The following is a 14,989-nucleotide window of genomic DNA, read 5'->3' on the forward strand; positions in this document are numbered from 1 at the left end:
AATAAAAATATTAATACATCAGTATAATTTCATTCCACCTTATTTATAATTGTTAAAATTGTGAAAAGATCTCACTTACCCCTTGTGGCAAACATAATAACCTATCTAAGACAGCATATCTCTCAGATCCAGTGACAAAGTGTCCAGAATGAGGGAATAAACAGGCAAGTTAAGCAGATGTGTGAGCTCAGCAGCAAGGTGAGGAAGGCAGGGCACTAATCTCTCCATGTCCCTAATAATAGGGTAAGCAGACTTTCCACAAACAAATCCATATAAATAGGGAATTTATAAAAAGGATTTAAAAAAAACCTAATCACAGCAGTAGAATGCCAGCAGGAGGTTGGGGGCTATCCAGTGTATTACACTGAGTGTAACATCTTTGACCATCTGCCAACTGGATGGAAGTCATGGGTATGTGCTCAGTGCAGGGAGCTCCTGGTTCTCAGGGAATGAGTTCGCACCCTCCAGGCCAAGGTGGCTGAACTGGAGAAGCAAAAATAATCAGGCACATGGATAAGACTCTCAGGGTCTTGTTAGATGTGTTCTACTCTGAGAATGGCAGCTCCGCTGCTGTTGGGAAACATGAGGGTCAAAGGGAAACGGCAGTGTGCTGATGAAAGGGGGAATATTCCCTTAGAAGAGACCCTTTCTACAGTTGGTGAACAGGTATCCTTTCACACCAAGGAACCATCCCTGGGCAGGGAAGGAGAGAGGCTCTTAGCAGATGGTGATTCAATCCTTAGGCATGTAAATAGATGGGTGGCGAACTCACATACTGATCGCATGGTGACTTGCTTGCCTGGTGTGAAGGTAGTGGACATTACGTGTGGTCTAGATAGGCTGGTAGACAGTGCTGGGGAGGAGCCAGGGGTCATGGTAAATGTTGGCACCAATGATATGGGGAAATGTAGTTGTGTGGTCCTGGAAGAAAATATAGGCTTCTAGGCAGGAGACTCAAGGCCAGGACCTCCAAGGCAGCCTTCTCAGAAGGGCTGCATGTTCCACATGCTGGGGCAGCTAGATAGGCACAAATTAGGAGCCTCAATGCATAGTTTAGACAATGGTGTAGGGAGGACCAGCCAGGGAGACAGTGGGATCCTTGGATGACCAGGGGGGATAGGATTATAAAAGGATGATAGTGAAATGGCTGAGAAGCTGAATGCATTTTTTGCCTGTCTTCACTCTCAAAGATGGGAGGTGCCTCCCCACTCCAGAACCGCTGATTCCGGGAAGGGTGTTTAAAGACCTGTCAGATTGAGGTGACGAGAGAGGAGGTCCTATGACTGATGGACAAATTAAAGACGACAAATCACCAGGCCCAGATGGCACACATCCAAGAGTTCTGAAAGAACTCAAGTGTGAACTTGTGGATCTCCTGACAAAAATATGCAGTTATTAAAATCTGCCTCCCATTTCTGAGAACTGGAAGGTAGCTAATGTAACCCACATCTTTAAAAAAGGTTCCAGAGAAGATCCAGGAAATTACAGGCTGGTCAGACTAACATCGATACTGGGTAAGGTGGTGGAATCTGTTATTAAAGACAGAATTAGTAGGTACTTTGATGAACAAAAGCCATTGAGGAAGAATCAGCATGGATTCTGTAAAGGAAGATCTTGTCTCTCTAACCTGTTAAGAGTTCTTTGAGGGGGTGTAGAAACATGTGGACAAGGGTGACCCAATAGATACCTAGACTTCCAGAAAGCTTTTGATAAAGTTCCTCATCAAAGGCTTGTAAGTAAACTCAGTAATAATGAGATAAGAAAACAAGTCCTCTTGTAGATTAAAAACTGGTTAATGAACAGGAAACAGTGAGTCTAAATGGGCAGTTTTCACAGTGAAGGGTGGTAAGCAGTGGGTGGTACTGGGTCCAGTGCTTTTTAACTTGTTCATTAATTATTTGGAGGAAGTGGTGAAGAGACTAAGTTTGTGGATGACACTTAAGCTGCTCAGGGTGGTGAGAACCAAGGGAGGATTGTGAGGTGCTCTAGAGGGATCTGTTGAGGCTGTGCAAGTGGGTGTCAATGTGGTAAATGAAGTTCAACATGGGCAAATGCAAAGTAATGCACATTGGAGCCAAAAATCCTAACTTTAGATACATGCTGATAGGGTCCAAACTGGTAAAGACTGACCAGGAGGGAGATCTTGGAGTCATGGCAGATAACTCACTGAAAATCTTGACTCAGTGGGTGCGTTCAGACAGGGGCTTTACACCGGTTAGGGTGCCGGTTCCAACCGTTGTACTCACCGGCGTTCAGACGGGGCACATCTGCCTCCTGTCCCTAACCGGTGTAAAGCCCTTTACACTTTGCACTCTGCCACTAGGTCCCAAGTGGTGGTATCCTGAGTGCAACGGTGGCTTCCGATGTACACCGGCGTCTGATCGCTCTCCACCGGTGCCTAGCCATTTCCGTCGGAAGCCTGAGGCTTCTGTTTTCCCCCCACCATTTTTTAAAACTCTAAGCGATATGCGCTCAGGCAAAGCTTCGCCCTGAGCGTTTGTTTAAAAAAAAAGAAAAAAGAAGTCCTACTTTACCTACCCGGAGGAGTCCGGGACTTAAGGGAGGCCAGTTTGGGCTTTAAACTTTAAAGGTAAGTCCAACCGGTTCAGTTTATGCCGGCAGAAAGCCCTCTGTGTGACAGCAATTAAAAAAAAGGCAACTGCTTTTTGGGGATTATTAGGAACGGAACTGAAAACAAATCAGCCAGTATCATAATGCCCCTGTATAAATCAGTGGTGCAGCTTCATTTGGAATACTGTGTACAGTTCTGGTCACCACACAACAAAAAAAACATTATAGCATTGGAACTGGTGGCAGCTACAAGCATAAACAGCTTCAAGATAAACATATGGAGCAGAGGTCCATCAATGGCTATTAGCCACAAGGTACAGATGGAACACTATGCCTGGGGCAATGATGCTCTGTATTCTTGGTGCTTGGGAAGCAACAGTGGGAGGGCTTCTGGAGTTCTGGCCCATCTGTTGGACCTTCTGATGGCACCTGGTGCGGGGGGGGGGGTTTGCCACTGTGTGCCAGAGTGTTGGACTGGATGGGCCATTGGTGAGACCCAACATGGCTTCTCTTATGTTCTTTCATATATGTATATATTACATAGGCACAGCAGCATGCAGTGTCCAAAAGCAGTAGGATATTCTCATGTGTAGAGCTTTATTTTCACCCTAGAAGTGAATGTTAAATATTCATACAAGAGAACGTAAAAGTGTGCATTCAGGGACACTACTGCAATGAGGATTAAACCTACCATCTGTCCCATGAACCCGCAATTAAGCCCATCCCTTTCATAGCATTATCCCTTTACCTGCATAAACTATTATTATGTTTCTTGATCATTATGAGCATGACAAAATGTTGAGGATTGGTTTTTATAAACAGATCAGAGAAAGAATTCATTGTAAAGAATAGGCCATTTTTCTTTTTTCCTCCATTTATTTATATGTCATACTATTCACTCACATAGAACCTGAAGCAGCTAACAAAACTAAAAACAAAATAATATATAAACATGGATACACAAACAATAGTATGCAACAAAAACACCATAATGTAGATGGCTTGGGAACAAATCCCAATCCTTTTATGCCCTCCCAGGTGACTCACTCCCAGTGTCTCAAATTCATTTTTGAACATATGTTGGGGCCATGTATATTTAAGCAATGTATTTATTAATAACTAATATACATATTACATCATTAGGTCAGCAGATTTGCCTTTATATCAGCACAGTCAATAACAATGTAATGAAAATATATAGCACCTAAACTAAAGGAATCTCTGAATGTGACAGTTAATAGCAAGAGAAAATGAAAGGACACGGGGTTTTTTGTAGAATGGGGTTCCATCTTTTCTCCTATACTTAATATTCTTCTCTTATTATTTCACAATGCAAAAGTCACTATGTTCTAAGTGGGTTATTTTCTTTTCATTGCGGAAATCTGCTTTTTCAATGCAGGACTTGGGACTTCCTGTCTTCCGAAGCCATTCTTGAAGCTGCCGCACTTTGAGAGCAGGGCCTTGGATCTGTCCTTGCACAGTGCCATAGTCTGTATTCTGGACCCAGCCAACCACACCTAACTTTTTTCCTTGAGCCTGAACAAAAGAAAAACAAGGTGCATACAACACACAATAGTCAAAACTGGTAGAATAGTCAGTTTAGTCAGAACTGGCAGGATCCTACAAGTTCTGTTTGACAGCAACCAACACACAAGATGAATAAGCTGTACCTACCATTTTGTTTTTACTGGTGCTTTAAAAATTTATGTTGTATTTTATGTTTGTAGTAACTGTGCACCATCTCAAATGCTATTTGTGGGAAGATAATCTACAAATATTTTAAATAAATATATAATACAAAGCCTCCAGAGCTCTGAAGGTTAGATTCTCACTACTGAGCAGCATTGATGCCAAGCGAGAAAGGCTGCCGGGGAGACACTAAGGGCAGAGCACACACCACACATACCTGTGTGTATTTGCGGAAAAACACGTTTTGGACTTTCCCAAACACTTCATAATCCACTGAAACGAGACCGTCTCCCTCAGCCATAGCAGGTACCACCTGGATCAAGAGCAGAAACACCGCTAGACAGACGAAGGCATGCAGAGACCAACTCCATTTCCACCCTTTCCAATGCAGGAACATGAAGTCCCTGCGACCACCACCCTCCACCGATTGCGGCGTAAGGACGCAGGCTGAGTAGCCCCTGGGCTTCATGAGGCTCTGGACTGCCGCCCCCTACAAGGCCAGGCATGGAGAAGGTGGGAAAGGTCGAAGGGCAAAGGTTCGGGGTGGGGTGGGGTGAGTGTAGATGGGACAGTCCTTTAGACCCCGCCCATAGTTGCAGCCCCGTGGACAGAATAAAGGGCGAGAGCCCTGAGACGTGCCTATTGAGTGGCTGCTCCAGGTTTTATCCAACAGCAGAAAGCCGCGATTCTTTCCCCAGCCAGCCAGGGGCCAGTGTGCGGAACGAGCCCAACCGCCGCTAACGGCTCAGCATTTAGCTCCCATCATCATAGAGCTGCGCTCTTCTCCAGAGGCTAGAGAGGCCCCAGCGTCTCTGGTGATAATAGAGTTAAGGAATTTGGGGGCCCTTTTCTTGGGTAAAACGCGGGCGAGAACGGCGAATTATTCCGTGTCATGGAGACTGAATAATAACATTCAGGAAAAAGCGAAAGCCGGGGAAATAGTGTCGCGGAACCGGAAGCCGTGCCCGCATGCTTGTTGCTAGGCAACTGTAGTAAACAGTCACCCCTCGGGCTCGAGACTCGGATAAGAATAGGCGGGCGGAGCGGGGGCAGCGCGTGCGGGTCGGAAGGCATGTTTGGAGCAGCGTGGCGAAACAAGTTGTTATAGCCACCGAGCCTCCATCACATCATTCAGTTTCTGGGCGGAAGGTCACTGTATAGAATTGAACGGGCAAGTACCTGCGGTGAGCATTATTTTGTGAAATATTTTGATTTTATATCTAATAAAGCCCTGGCCTTCCCTGCCAGTTTGGGGGGCTGTGGTTAGAGGCCCATGTTAAAATTTCCACGCTGCCATGGAAGCTTGCTGGGTGACCTTGGACCAGTCACCCACTACTTCACAAGGTTATTGTATGGATAAAATAGGGGAGATTCCCACTTGGGAGAAAGGCAGGTTATAAATGAAGCAAATTTATTAGCAACAGAATTCACAGAGAGTTAGGAGTCTTAGAGACATTAATTCAAATGTTACTCTTGAAAATAAAATGTAGTGTGCCTTCTTCTGTAGCCTAAACATCTGCTGCAATTGTCTTCAAGATGCTGCATTAAAAAAAAAAAGTATCAGCTTTATGCCATTTTTTAAACTTCATTTGGGATCAGTAGTTTTCAAAACAAAATTATGTATAGGTACTGTATATTTTACAGTTTTGTGATATGAGAATGGACAAGGTGAGTATTACATTTAACTGGTAGAGAGGTTAGCAATAAGTGCTTATACCACAACTGTGTCTAAAGTCACTGCCAAGCTTTCAGCTGAGTCTGACAGTAACAAACATACCCTGTCAAGGGCAGGCAGCACAACCTCTCCAAAGCTTCAGTTTAGCCAACCAGAATTACCATTCTCTTGTCTAAATTAAACTTCAGCCTGTCCCCAGGTAGCTACTTGACCACAGCAGACAGGCAGTGTCCCAGAGACTTAGGTATGTACAGCTAGTTGTGAGGTGGTCACCGATGATGCCCAGCTATAAAAACAGGGATGATCTCATACACATATTAAACAATATGGAGATAGCACAGAGCCCTGTAGCATTCTGCAGGATAACTCCCAGAATGCTGATTTGAAATCTTTTACTACAACATTTAGATTATGGCCAGATAGAATTAAACGACTGCAGCTCTATTCCACTAATATATTTTCCTCATCTTGTAAACAGAGATCACCCACCGGAGTAACTAAAGCAGTCTCCATTCCCTAATTACTCCTGAAGAAAGACCGGAATCCTGGAGTTGCTCCACTACCAGTCTCTATAAACCTACCCCAAAAAGGCAAGTTCAAAACTAGCCTATTATCAGGCTGAATTTTCTGATCAAATGATTCTTTAACAGAAGATATATTACTGCTTCCTTTAACACCCTTGAGGAAACACCCTTAGATAATGAGATGTTAATGATTTTCATTGCAGTCTCCTTCATCTAGTCAGTATAGCCTGGCAAACTTTTACTAACCAGGAGGGACAAGGATAGAGGCTGCTAGTGGTTACCTTCATAACCCACAAGGCTCTGTTAACATCCATCAAAAAGAGCAAATAGAAAGCTTCCAAAAATGGGCCATATGGGAGTGGGACTCCGGACACCTCTACTACCTATATAGTTCCAAACTATTATCCAAGTTGGATTGTATCTGATGATGTATCTGACATCAGCAAAAACATCATGTAAAGTATAACAGCTAATTGCTAGCTCCCTCTTATTTTGGGTCTCCAGTCTAGGGGTCATCAACAGCAAAATCATCTTAAATAACTGAGCTAGCCACAATTCTGCCAGAGCAGTGACAGCAGTAATACCACTCACATGGCCACCTCATAATCTTTCATATCAGCTCTGTGAGATCTGGCATGTCTTCTGCCAATAACAGTGTAGCCATGATCCCATCTTTAAGACACCCACCATCACAGCATATTATGGGGGCTGGGTTCCTCCCAGAGAGAAAAAGAGGGCATTGAAGAACAATCCTGTTGATTGCCTCATCCGACCCAGTATTCCAGGCTTGTCATAAGGGTATTTATGCAACTGCTGTTGGGTCTCAAATTTTTCAAGGCATCTTGGAATCCAACTGGATCCATCAGCCTCTCAGAGCCATCCACTCTAATTGGACTGCCGCCCTTCCAGAGTGGGGGAAGTTGCACGAACTGTGCCTTCAACAGATAACAATCAGGCCATAGCACAGGTTCAATAACTAAACCTCTTACAAGATCACCATACATCTGCCTGTACCAAAGATTAAGTTCAGCACCTGACCTATTTCATATGATTGTAACAATGCTTTTACAGCTAATAGGATACTTTCTACTTGGTGTGTATAGATTTTAAGGCAGCTTAAGGATTCATGGGGTGTAGCAAAAGTCTTGAAAGGAGGAACTAGCTCATGGAACTTGCTTCTGCAGGATGGGTTTATGGTTGCTAGCATAGAAGAGGATTAGAGAAATGCAAGGACTGTACGTCATGGTGGCTGAACATGATCTCCAAGCTTGAAGACAGGATACATCTGAATGCCTGTTGTTTTGGGCAGCACAGATGGAGGCTTTGGCCTCTGTGCCCCTGCTGTGGTTCTTCTGGGCATCTGGTGTTTCACTGAAAAAAACCAAGATGCTGGCCTAGAAGGACTACTAGTGTGATCCAGCAGGGCTCTACTTCTGTTATTTTGAGTGCATGAAGGGAGGGGCAGCCAGCTGGATAGAGATCCTACCTGGGGTCATAACATGAGTGGATATGGATAGAGTAAACAAAGCACTACAGAGCTAGAGATCAGACTGTCATCCTCAGCCATAGAGAGTTAGGGAGAAATCCAGGGAAGACAGCCCTCTGGGCCCTTGAACAGAGGCAGGGAAGCCAACAGGAAGAACCTTCTGAAACAGTAGCTAAGAAGGCCCATCAAAGGAGGCAACAAGGACTTGTATATCCCTGTCTCCTGTAGGTCAAGTAGCAGAAAAGGGAAACTACTGGTTTTGTATAAGTTGCCTCAAGCAACTATGCTTGGTGGGAAAATTAGTATATAAATATTTTAATAAATTTTGATTCAGTGCTAAATCTCACTCCCAGCCCATTTCTTATACCTTCCCTCAGTTCTTAGTGTTGACAGATTTACAAAGACTCCCAGTTTGCCTGGGAGTGCTTATGCAACATTTGGGCAAACCTTGGGATCCTGGTTATTGTACTGGTGCAATATCTTTCCAATATGCCAGTGATGTGTTTTGTGAATCACTCTTGGAGGTCCTGGGCAACCTCTCTACACCTTTATAAATTCCCCCTAGGACTGGTGAATCTTTGTATCTCATTTTCCTAATATAGTGGGGGAAACAAGATGTTAGAATGAGAGCCCTAATCACAGCATACTTAGCTTGTGGTATTTCCCCAGGATTTGCTATAAATGCCGAATGGCTCAGTTGCAGCTGGCTGTGTGTTCCCATGTGGATCCAATGATCTCCAATCCCAATCTTCCTGCGACAAGCCAGGAGAAATGTCATGCAGAGGCCCTTAGAGAACAGCCAAGGTTAGAACACCTGAGGGCTAATATCCAGCAACAACTCCTGTCTAACAAAGATAAGAAGCTAAAAGATGTTTATATCCAAAAAGGCCGGAGTGCTTCCTGTTCTGAGCCTGCAGAAAGTAGCCAGCTGATTTCGGAGAATGCCGGCTTCTGGTCAGCTGGTCCTCACAACTGGTACCTCAAGAAACAAGCTAGCACTCTATCCTCCCACTGGAGACCCAAGCGGAGAGGTGTAGACAGGGCATACCCACTAAAGCCAGTCTTTCATCAAAAAGCTGAGAATGGCTCCACACCTAGCTCTTGGCAAGTTGCAAACCCACCAGCTACAGAGACACCTTCTCCTAACATTAGCTCAGAGAAAAAAGGAAGATCATATGCAGTCAAGGCCCAGCATGTTGGAGTGCCTTTTCCTGTTTCAATCGAGCAATCAAAGAGAGAAGGTTCTCATCCAAGAAGGGCAGAGTCAGGGTACATTCAAAAACTGGAGGCTGCTGGTAGGAATTTGGAGCAGGAGATCCAGAGGAAAGAGGCTCTACTCAGGGAGAAGCTGAGGAGGACAGAAGAGGAGCTCCGGAGGATCCAGTGGGAGAGGCAGCAGGCAGAGGTGAAAGCAAGAAAGGAGCGAGGACTATGGATGCCTGAGAGGAAAGCAGCAGACATCTCTTGGAGGCACCTTTCCAGATCTAGAGCCCAGCCAAGTGATGGTCACAGGAAAACTGCTCCGAATATCCCTGTAGCTTCCACAGAGATGACCCCAGTTCCCTTAGAGCTCCATATGGAAACGCTCAAAAAACAACGGTTGATGGCTAGCAACAGTAAAATTCGAGAAAATGTTGCCCAGGAAAATGCAGCTCTTTGTCCAGAGGTGGCTTCCAGGCATGACCAGCCTCCAACAGCACTCCTTTTAGGACAGCCTGACTGTATGGCAGGAGCACCACCACTACCATACATGGAGGCACCAAGTAGTGTAGAAGACTGGGGTGAATGCAGTTTTTGTGGACGGAAGCTTTACTGTTCCAGGTTGGAGAAGCACATAAGTATCTGCAGCAAGAATCATGGCTCCAAGAGAAAAGTATTTGATTCAAGTAAAGCCAGAGCAAAGGGCACTGAATTAGAGGCATATAATCTCTTGATGGGCTCGGATCCTTCTCAGGTAAGACACTTACCTACTTATATACTATTTCTGATCTGTGAAGCAGAGTGATTCCCATGGGTCTGCCAAGCTATCCACCCTTTAAAAATGTAATTACATCAAATGCTCTTGGACCACCCTCTAGTTCCCACCTTGTCTAGCTAAGGTGCAGCTCAATTCTCTTTTCTTTGGAATCATCCCTAAAGAATATGGAAGCAGAGAAGCAGAGGTGGTTTTGCCAATGCCTTCCTCTGCAGCCTTCCTTGATGGTCTCCCTTCCAAGTACCATCCCTGCTTAGCTCCCGAGATCTGACGAGATCAGGCTATACCATGCTATCTTCCCTCCCTTATACACCCTGATAATCCAAAAGTACCTTTAATTTGCACTTACCCTCTTAAATGCAGTTCTGTGTATAATGACTGTCAAACATCAATTATGTTGAGTAAAGAACTTGAAAAAGTAACTGGAGACTCAGTAAGGTTTTGATTGACACCAAGACTTTGTTTAGATAAGTATAGTTTGTATAGCTTCTTTCATAGTACAGAAAGAACCATAACTAATCAAGCTGAGTCACCCACAACTAATCTGTAAAACCATGCTACAAACAGCATTGAGGTCAGGAGTTTAGCAGGGTACAGCAAAGGATCATGGGGATGAAGAAAATTTTCACACTTGATTATAGTGCAGACTCTAGTGGAGTTGGAAGCTTGCTCTTTCAGAAAGTCTGTACACTTTCACAAAGTTAATTCTGTTAATCCTTCCCAGTTCAAGTGATTTCATCTGCACTCCAACTACGGTATAATATTCAGATATTAAAAATAGCGGTGGCTTTGGATTAGAGAGGAAGTGTAGGCCTGCAGTGGAATGTAAGGAAGCTCCCATGCCTTTTAAAATGCATTTTTCTGTATAAGCCCTATCTCTATACCTGCTGAGGCCACCAGCCATACACATGCATCTTGGGGCTCCATTTGTTTAACTGCTTCGAAGGACTGGGAATTTACAGCAACAGAAATGTCCCACTTTCACACATAGGACAACTGATTTGGGTTTACATCAAGAACACTGGCAGGAAAGACTGTACATTTTGAAGCAACAAGATTACACTAATGGCTTTCCTTCTCCCCTTTGTCACTACAGAAAAGAACTTCGACCATAAGCAGTGATGGCTCCAAGCAAAGCAGTATGCAATCTAATCAAAGCAACTGGAGACAGAAGCATGAATCTTTCATCAACACACTGCGTAGGGCTCGTGAGGTGCAACGAGTAATCTCCAAAGGGGGGAAGGCCTCAGACCTTCTTCCAGCACCCCCCATGGAGAATCCAGACTACAAATTGTGCCCGTACTGCACACGTCAGTTTGCCCCTAAGGTAGCCGGGAGACACATTCCCAAGTGCAAAAACATTAAGAATAGACCACCACCACCACCACAGCAAAAGAGACGTTGCTAGTAACAGACCCAAGTGAAAACTTCAACAGGAGTAGTTACATTGGCACCCTCTGCCATTTCCCTCAGTTTGACAGGACAAATAGCAGAGAGCATTCTAATGGCTGTGGCTTCATTTTTTTCAAACAAAAAATACAGGTGTGTAAAGTTGTGAGTAGATTATTACCCACAAATTGTGAGTAGATTATTAAATCCCTCATGTTGTGTATTATGATCAATACTTCTTAAAATAGTTTAAAAACCAGGGAGGATTGTGAGGCACTCCAAAGGGATCTGTTGAGGATGGGCGAGTGGGCGTCAAAGTGGCAAATGGGGTTCAGTGTGGCCAAGTGCAAAGTGACACACATTGGATTAAAAAATCCTAACATTGGAGCCAAAAATCTTAACTATAAATACATGTTGGTGGGGTCTGAACTGGCGGAGACTGACCAAGAGAGAGATCTTGGAGTTGTAGTAGATAACTCACTGAAAATGTCGAGACAGTGTGCGACTGCAATAAAAAAGGCCAACGCTATGCTGGGGATTATTAGGAAGGGAATTGAAAACAAATCAGCCAGTATCATAATGCCCCTGTATAAATCAATGGTGCGAGCTCATTTGGAGTACTGTGTACAGTTCTGGTCACCACACATCAAAAGGATATTACAGCATTGGAAAAAGTGCAGAAAAGGGCAGCTAGAATGTTAAAAGGGTTGGAACATTTTCCCTATGAAGAAAGGTTAAAGTGCTTGGGGCTCTTTAGCTTGGAGAAACGACGGCTGAGGGGTGACATGATCGAAGTTTATAAGGTTATGCATGGGATAGTGCAGGTTGAGAAAGTACTTTTCTCCCTTTCTCACAATACAAAAACTTGTGGGCACTCCATGAAATTGCTGAGCAGTTGGGTTGAGCCACTGGTGGACCTCCTGATGGCACATGGTATTTTTGGGCACTGTGTTGTTGGACTGGATAGGCCATTGGCCTGATCCAACATTGGCTTCTCTTATGTTCTTAAGGAAGCCTCAGTTGGTATCACTACTACCACTGACTGATCCCGATTCTTTCTTCTGTGCATTTCTTCATAAGAATCCCTTGCATTGTATACGGAAGCACTTAAATTTTGTCTGGCTCTTGCCACGGTGCTGGGTCAGAGATACTACTGAAAATTTTCAGAAGACCAGGATTCCCCCAAACTTCATTAAATCCTTGTAGTCATTTTAGGCTCTTTATGAAATATATTTAAGAGAAACATTCTTTGTTCTTATATGCAATACCGTTGCCAGGAACAGAGCTGAAATGAAGGCCTTATAATTACCTAGGCTGGACACTGTAGTAAAGAGCATTCTTATCTATCTTGAATGTCAAAACATAACAGGAGTGGGAAGGGGCAATACCTACTTGAAACACTGCATACCACCCTCTCACATCTGGGTTTTAAAGCCATTTTTAATCACTTGTAAATACTAGTAAATCAACATTTCTTCAAGACAGTCTGTGAGAAAATAGCTGTAGGAGATCATGGGCAATGTTCCCTCTAAGCTGTGTAATCTTGTGAGCACAAATTCTACTTTGTGAGCTACTGGCAATAAAGTTGTGAGCAGGTGATTTGGCTACTGCATAAATCAGTTTGCTCTGGAGCCATCCTTCCTGAGCTAAGACAAAAATGCGTGAGCCAGAGGCTAAAAAAACTATGAGCTAGCTCACACTAACTCAGCTTAGAGGGAACACTGATCATGGGAGTAATAATAATAATAATAATAATAATCGTATGGCAGTGTGTTTAGTATAGTCAGGAGATCCTAAGATTGTTTAGCAGTCAAAAGTTGTAGCTCTTTTAGCATTATGCACCACTAGGTGGTGAGCTAGGCATTATTTTTTGGGCTGAGAGTGTTCTGTGAGAGATGTTGTCGAAGGCTTTCATGGCCGGAGTTCATTAGTTGTTGTAGATTTTCCAGGCTGTACTCCATCTTTCTGTGCATCCCTGAGGATGCCCGTCACAGCTGCTGGCAAAATGTCAGGTACTACAATGCCAAGACCACAGCCATACAGCCCAGAAAATCTACAACAATTAGTTCTGAGAGAACTGTGACTGACCCAAAGTCACCCAACTGGCTTCATGTTGGGGAGTGTGGAATCAAACCTGGTTCTCCAGATTAGAGTCTGTCACTCTTAACCACTACATGGGGCTTGGAGAAGTTCAGTTCCCACCTCTTTATATGTAACTGTACCCTCAGGAAAAGTGATGTAGTTCATGAGAAGGTAGGCATTGGGGTGAGCCAGCCAGGGAGAGTGTTTGACAAGTAAGGAGAACAAGTGTGTTAAAAGCAGAATGGTTCAGCTTGCATGTGTACTTTTCCCAGCTTGCATGTGTACTTTTTCCAGTAACAAACTCACTTTGCTATTCATGAAAGATGGTAATTTGGACAATGGGGAAAATATACGTTAATGAATGTGAGACTGTAAAGCATGCCGTATTGCCAAAATATGTGTCACACCTGTCCCCCAAAACACAGTCTCACTTTATACAGTGCAAAGCTTTAACAGGTTTTGTGGTTTGTAATACCTACAGCTTTTCTCTGACCCATATTTTCAAAGTGCAGGCTAAATGTGTATTCTTTATATTGCTTTAAAGAAGGCAGGTATAAAAGAGGTGGTGTCCACAAACTCCTACTTCACCTCACTGGTTGTTAAAGTATGCTGGAAATCACTGAAGTGCTTGACTTTGGGAAAATTTAGGATATAAGATTCAGACAGTGTGCACCTTTAAGAAACTTGTATACTGGGAGTATGACACAATGGTTGTAAAATATTCCAGAACTTCACTTACAAACAAAATCCCAAAAGGTTGAAGCCGGTACAGCTTTTCCCAATGGCACATAGGCTCTCTCTTGCCCCTTGTTTTCTGCATGTGCTCAGAGTAGCTAACAAAGTAGCAATGCTTGTTTTTGTAGTTCTCCTACATCCACCTAAGAAAACAGTTTCCAAACAGTTTCTAAATTCAGATCCTATTTCTATTCAGTAATGGCTTAGGGTTTGGCACTATGACTTCAATTGCACTGGTGGATGATTTTCATTTAAATATGGACGGGACAGTCTTCCCTGCTGATACTGTTGGGCCTCTCAGTGGCCTTTTATACAGTTGACTGCTCCATATTTATCCATCAGCCTGAATATGGAGTTGGTTTCACTCTTTTCTGTCTAACTAGACACAGAGACCTCCACTAGAGGGCAAGAATCAACCAGATGGGATTTGTCTTGTGGTGTACCTCAGGGTTCTATTCTCTCACTCATGCTCTTCAACTAAGATCTGCTGAGTGAGATAGTCCAGAGTTTTGGGGTTGGGTGTCACCTGTACGTAGAACAAGCCTCCAGATTCATCCATCTTGGTTCTGAACCAGTGCTTTGCTGCTGTGGTTAGGTGGGTAAAGCAGAACAAACTGAAGCTGAATCCAGACAAGACAGAGGTAATGCTAGTTGAGAAGGCTGATATTCTAGAGGAACTGAATCCTTTTGTCCCAGAAGGTGTAATGTTGGTTTTTTCAGAGCAGATTAAGAGCTTGGGGTGCTCATGGACCCCGCCTTCCTGCTTGAAAAGCAGGTTGGCATTGTGGTCAAGGCTGCCTTCTATCACCTGCATCTGATCTGCCAACTTTCTCATTACCTAGACTCAGCTGATCTGACCACAT

The 14,989-nt window shown here is 43.9% G+C and overlaps 2 protein-coding genes across 2 annotated transcripts; one reads left to right on the forward strand and one right to left on the reverse strand.

Annotated features, from left to right (window-relative positions):
• Positions 1 to 3,444: 3,444 nt before the first annotated feature.
• ACYP1 (acylphosphatase 1, erythrocyte (common) type) lies at positions 3,445 to 4,752 on the reverse strand. Its single transcript, XM_015420631.1, has 2 exons — positions 4,478 to 4,752; positions 3,445 to 4,107 (listed from the first exon to the last, which is right to left on the reverse strand). Exons 1-2 carry the CDS (start codon positions 4,727 to 4,729, stop codon positions 3,892 to 3,894), a joined length of 468 nt encoding a protein of 155 aa, XP_015276117.1. The 5' UTR covers positions 4,730 to 4,752; the 3' UTR covers positions 3,445 to 3,891.
• A 3,881-nt stretch (positions 4,753 to 8,633) lies between these two features.
• Positions 8,634 to 11,328, forward strand: ZC2HC1C (zinc finger, C2HC-type containing 1C). Its single transcript, XM_015420634.1, has 2 exons — positions 8,634 to 9,899; positions 11,017 to 11,328. Exons 1-2 carry the CDS (start codon positions 8,634 to 8,636, stop codon positions 11,326 to 11,328), a joined length of 1,578 nt encoding a protein of 525 aa, XP_015276120.1.
• Positions 11,329 to 14,989: the final 3,661 nt, after the last annotated feature.

The sequence above is a fragment of the Gekko japonicus genome, unplaced genomic scaffold (genome assembly GCF_001447785.1).
Source record: "Gekko japonicus isolate JY-2015 unplaced genomic scaffold, Gekko_japonicus_V1.1 scaffold1050, whole genome shotgun sequence".
NCBI classification, from domain to species: domain Eukaryota; kingdom Metazoa; phylum Chordata; class Lepidosauria; order Squamata; family Gekkonidae; genus Gekko; species Gekko japonicus.

What these genes read in the sequence shown, in the direction of transcription:
- ACYP1 (XM_015420631.1), bottom strand. Translation starts at nt 4,729, where the DNA reads ATGAAGCCCAGGGGCTACTCAGCCTGCGTCCTTACGCCGCAATCGGTG. An exon ending in TTTTCCGCAAATACACACAG is followed by an intron (nt 4,108 to 4,477) that starts GTATGTGTGGTG and finishes TCTTTTGTTCAG; the next exon opens with GCTCAAGGAAAAAAGTTAGG.
- ZC2HC1C (XM_015420634.1), top strand. Translation starts at nt 8,634, where the DNA reads ATGGCTCAGTTGCAGCTGGCTGTGTGTTCCCATGTGGATCCAATGATC. An exon ending in TGGGCTCGGATCCTTCTCAG is followed by an intron (nt 9,900 to 11,016) that starts GTAAGACACTTA and finishes TTGTCACTACAG; the next exon opens with AAAAGAACTTCGACCATAAG.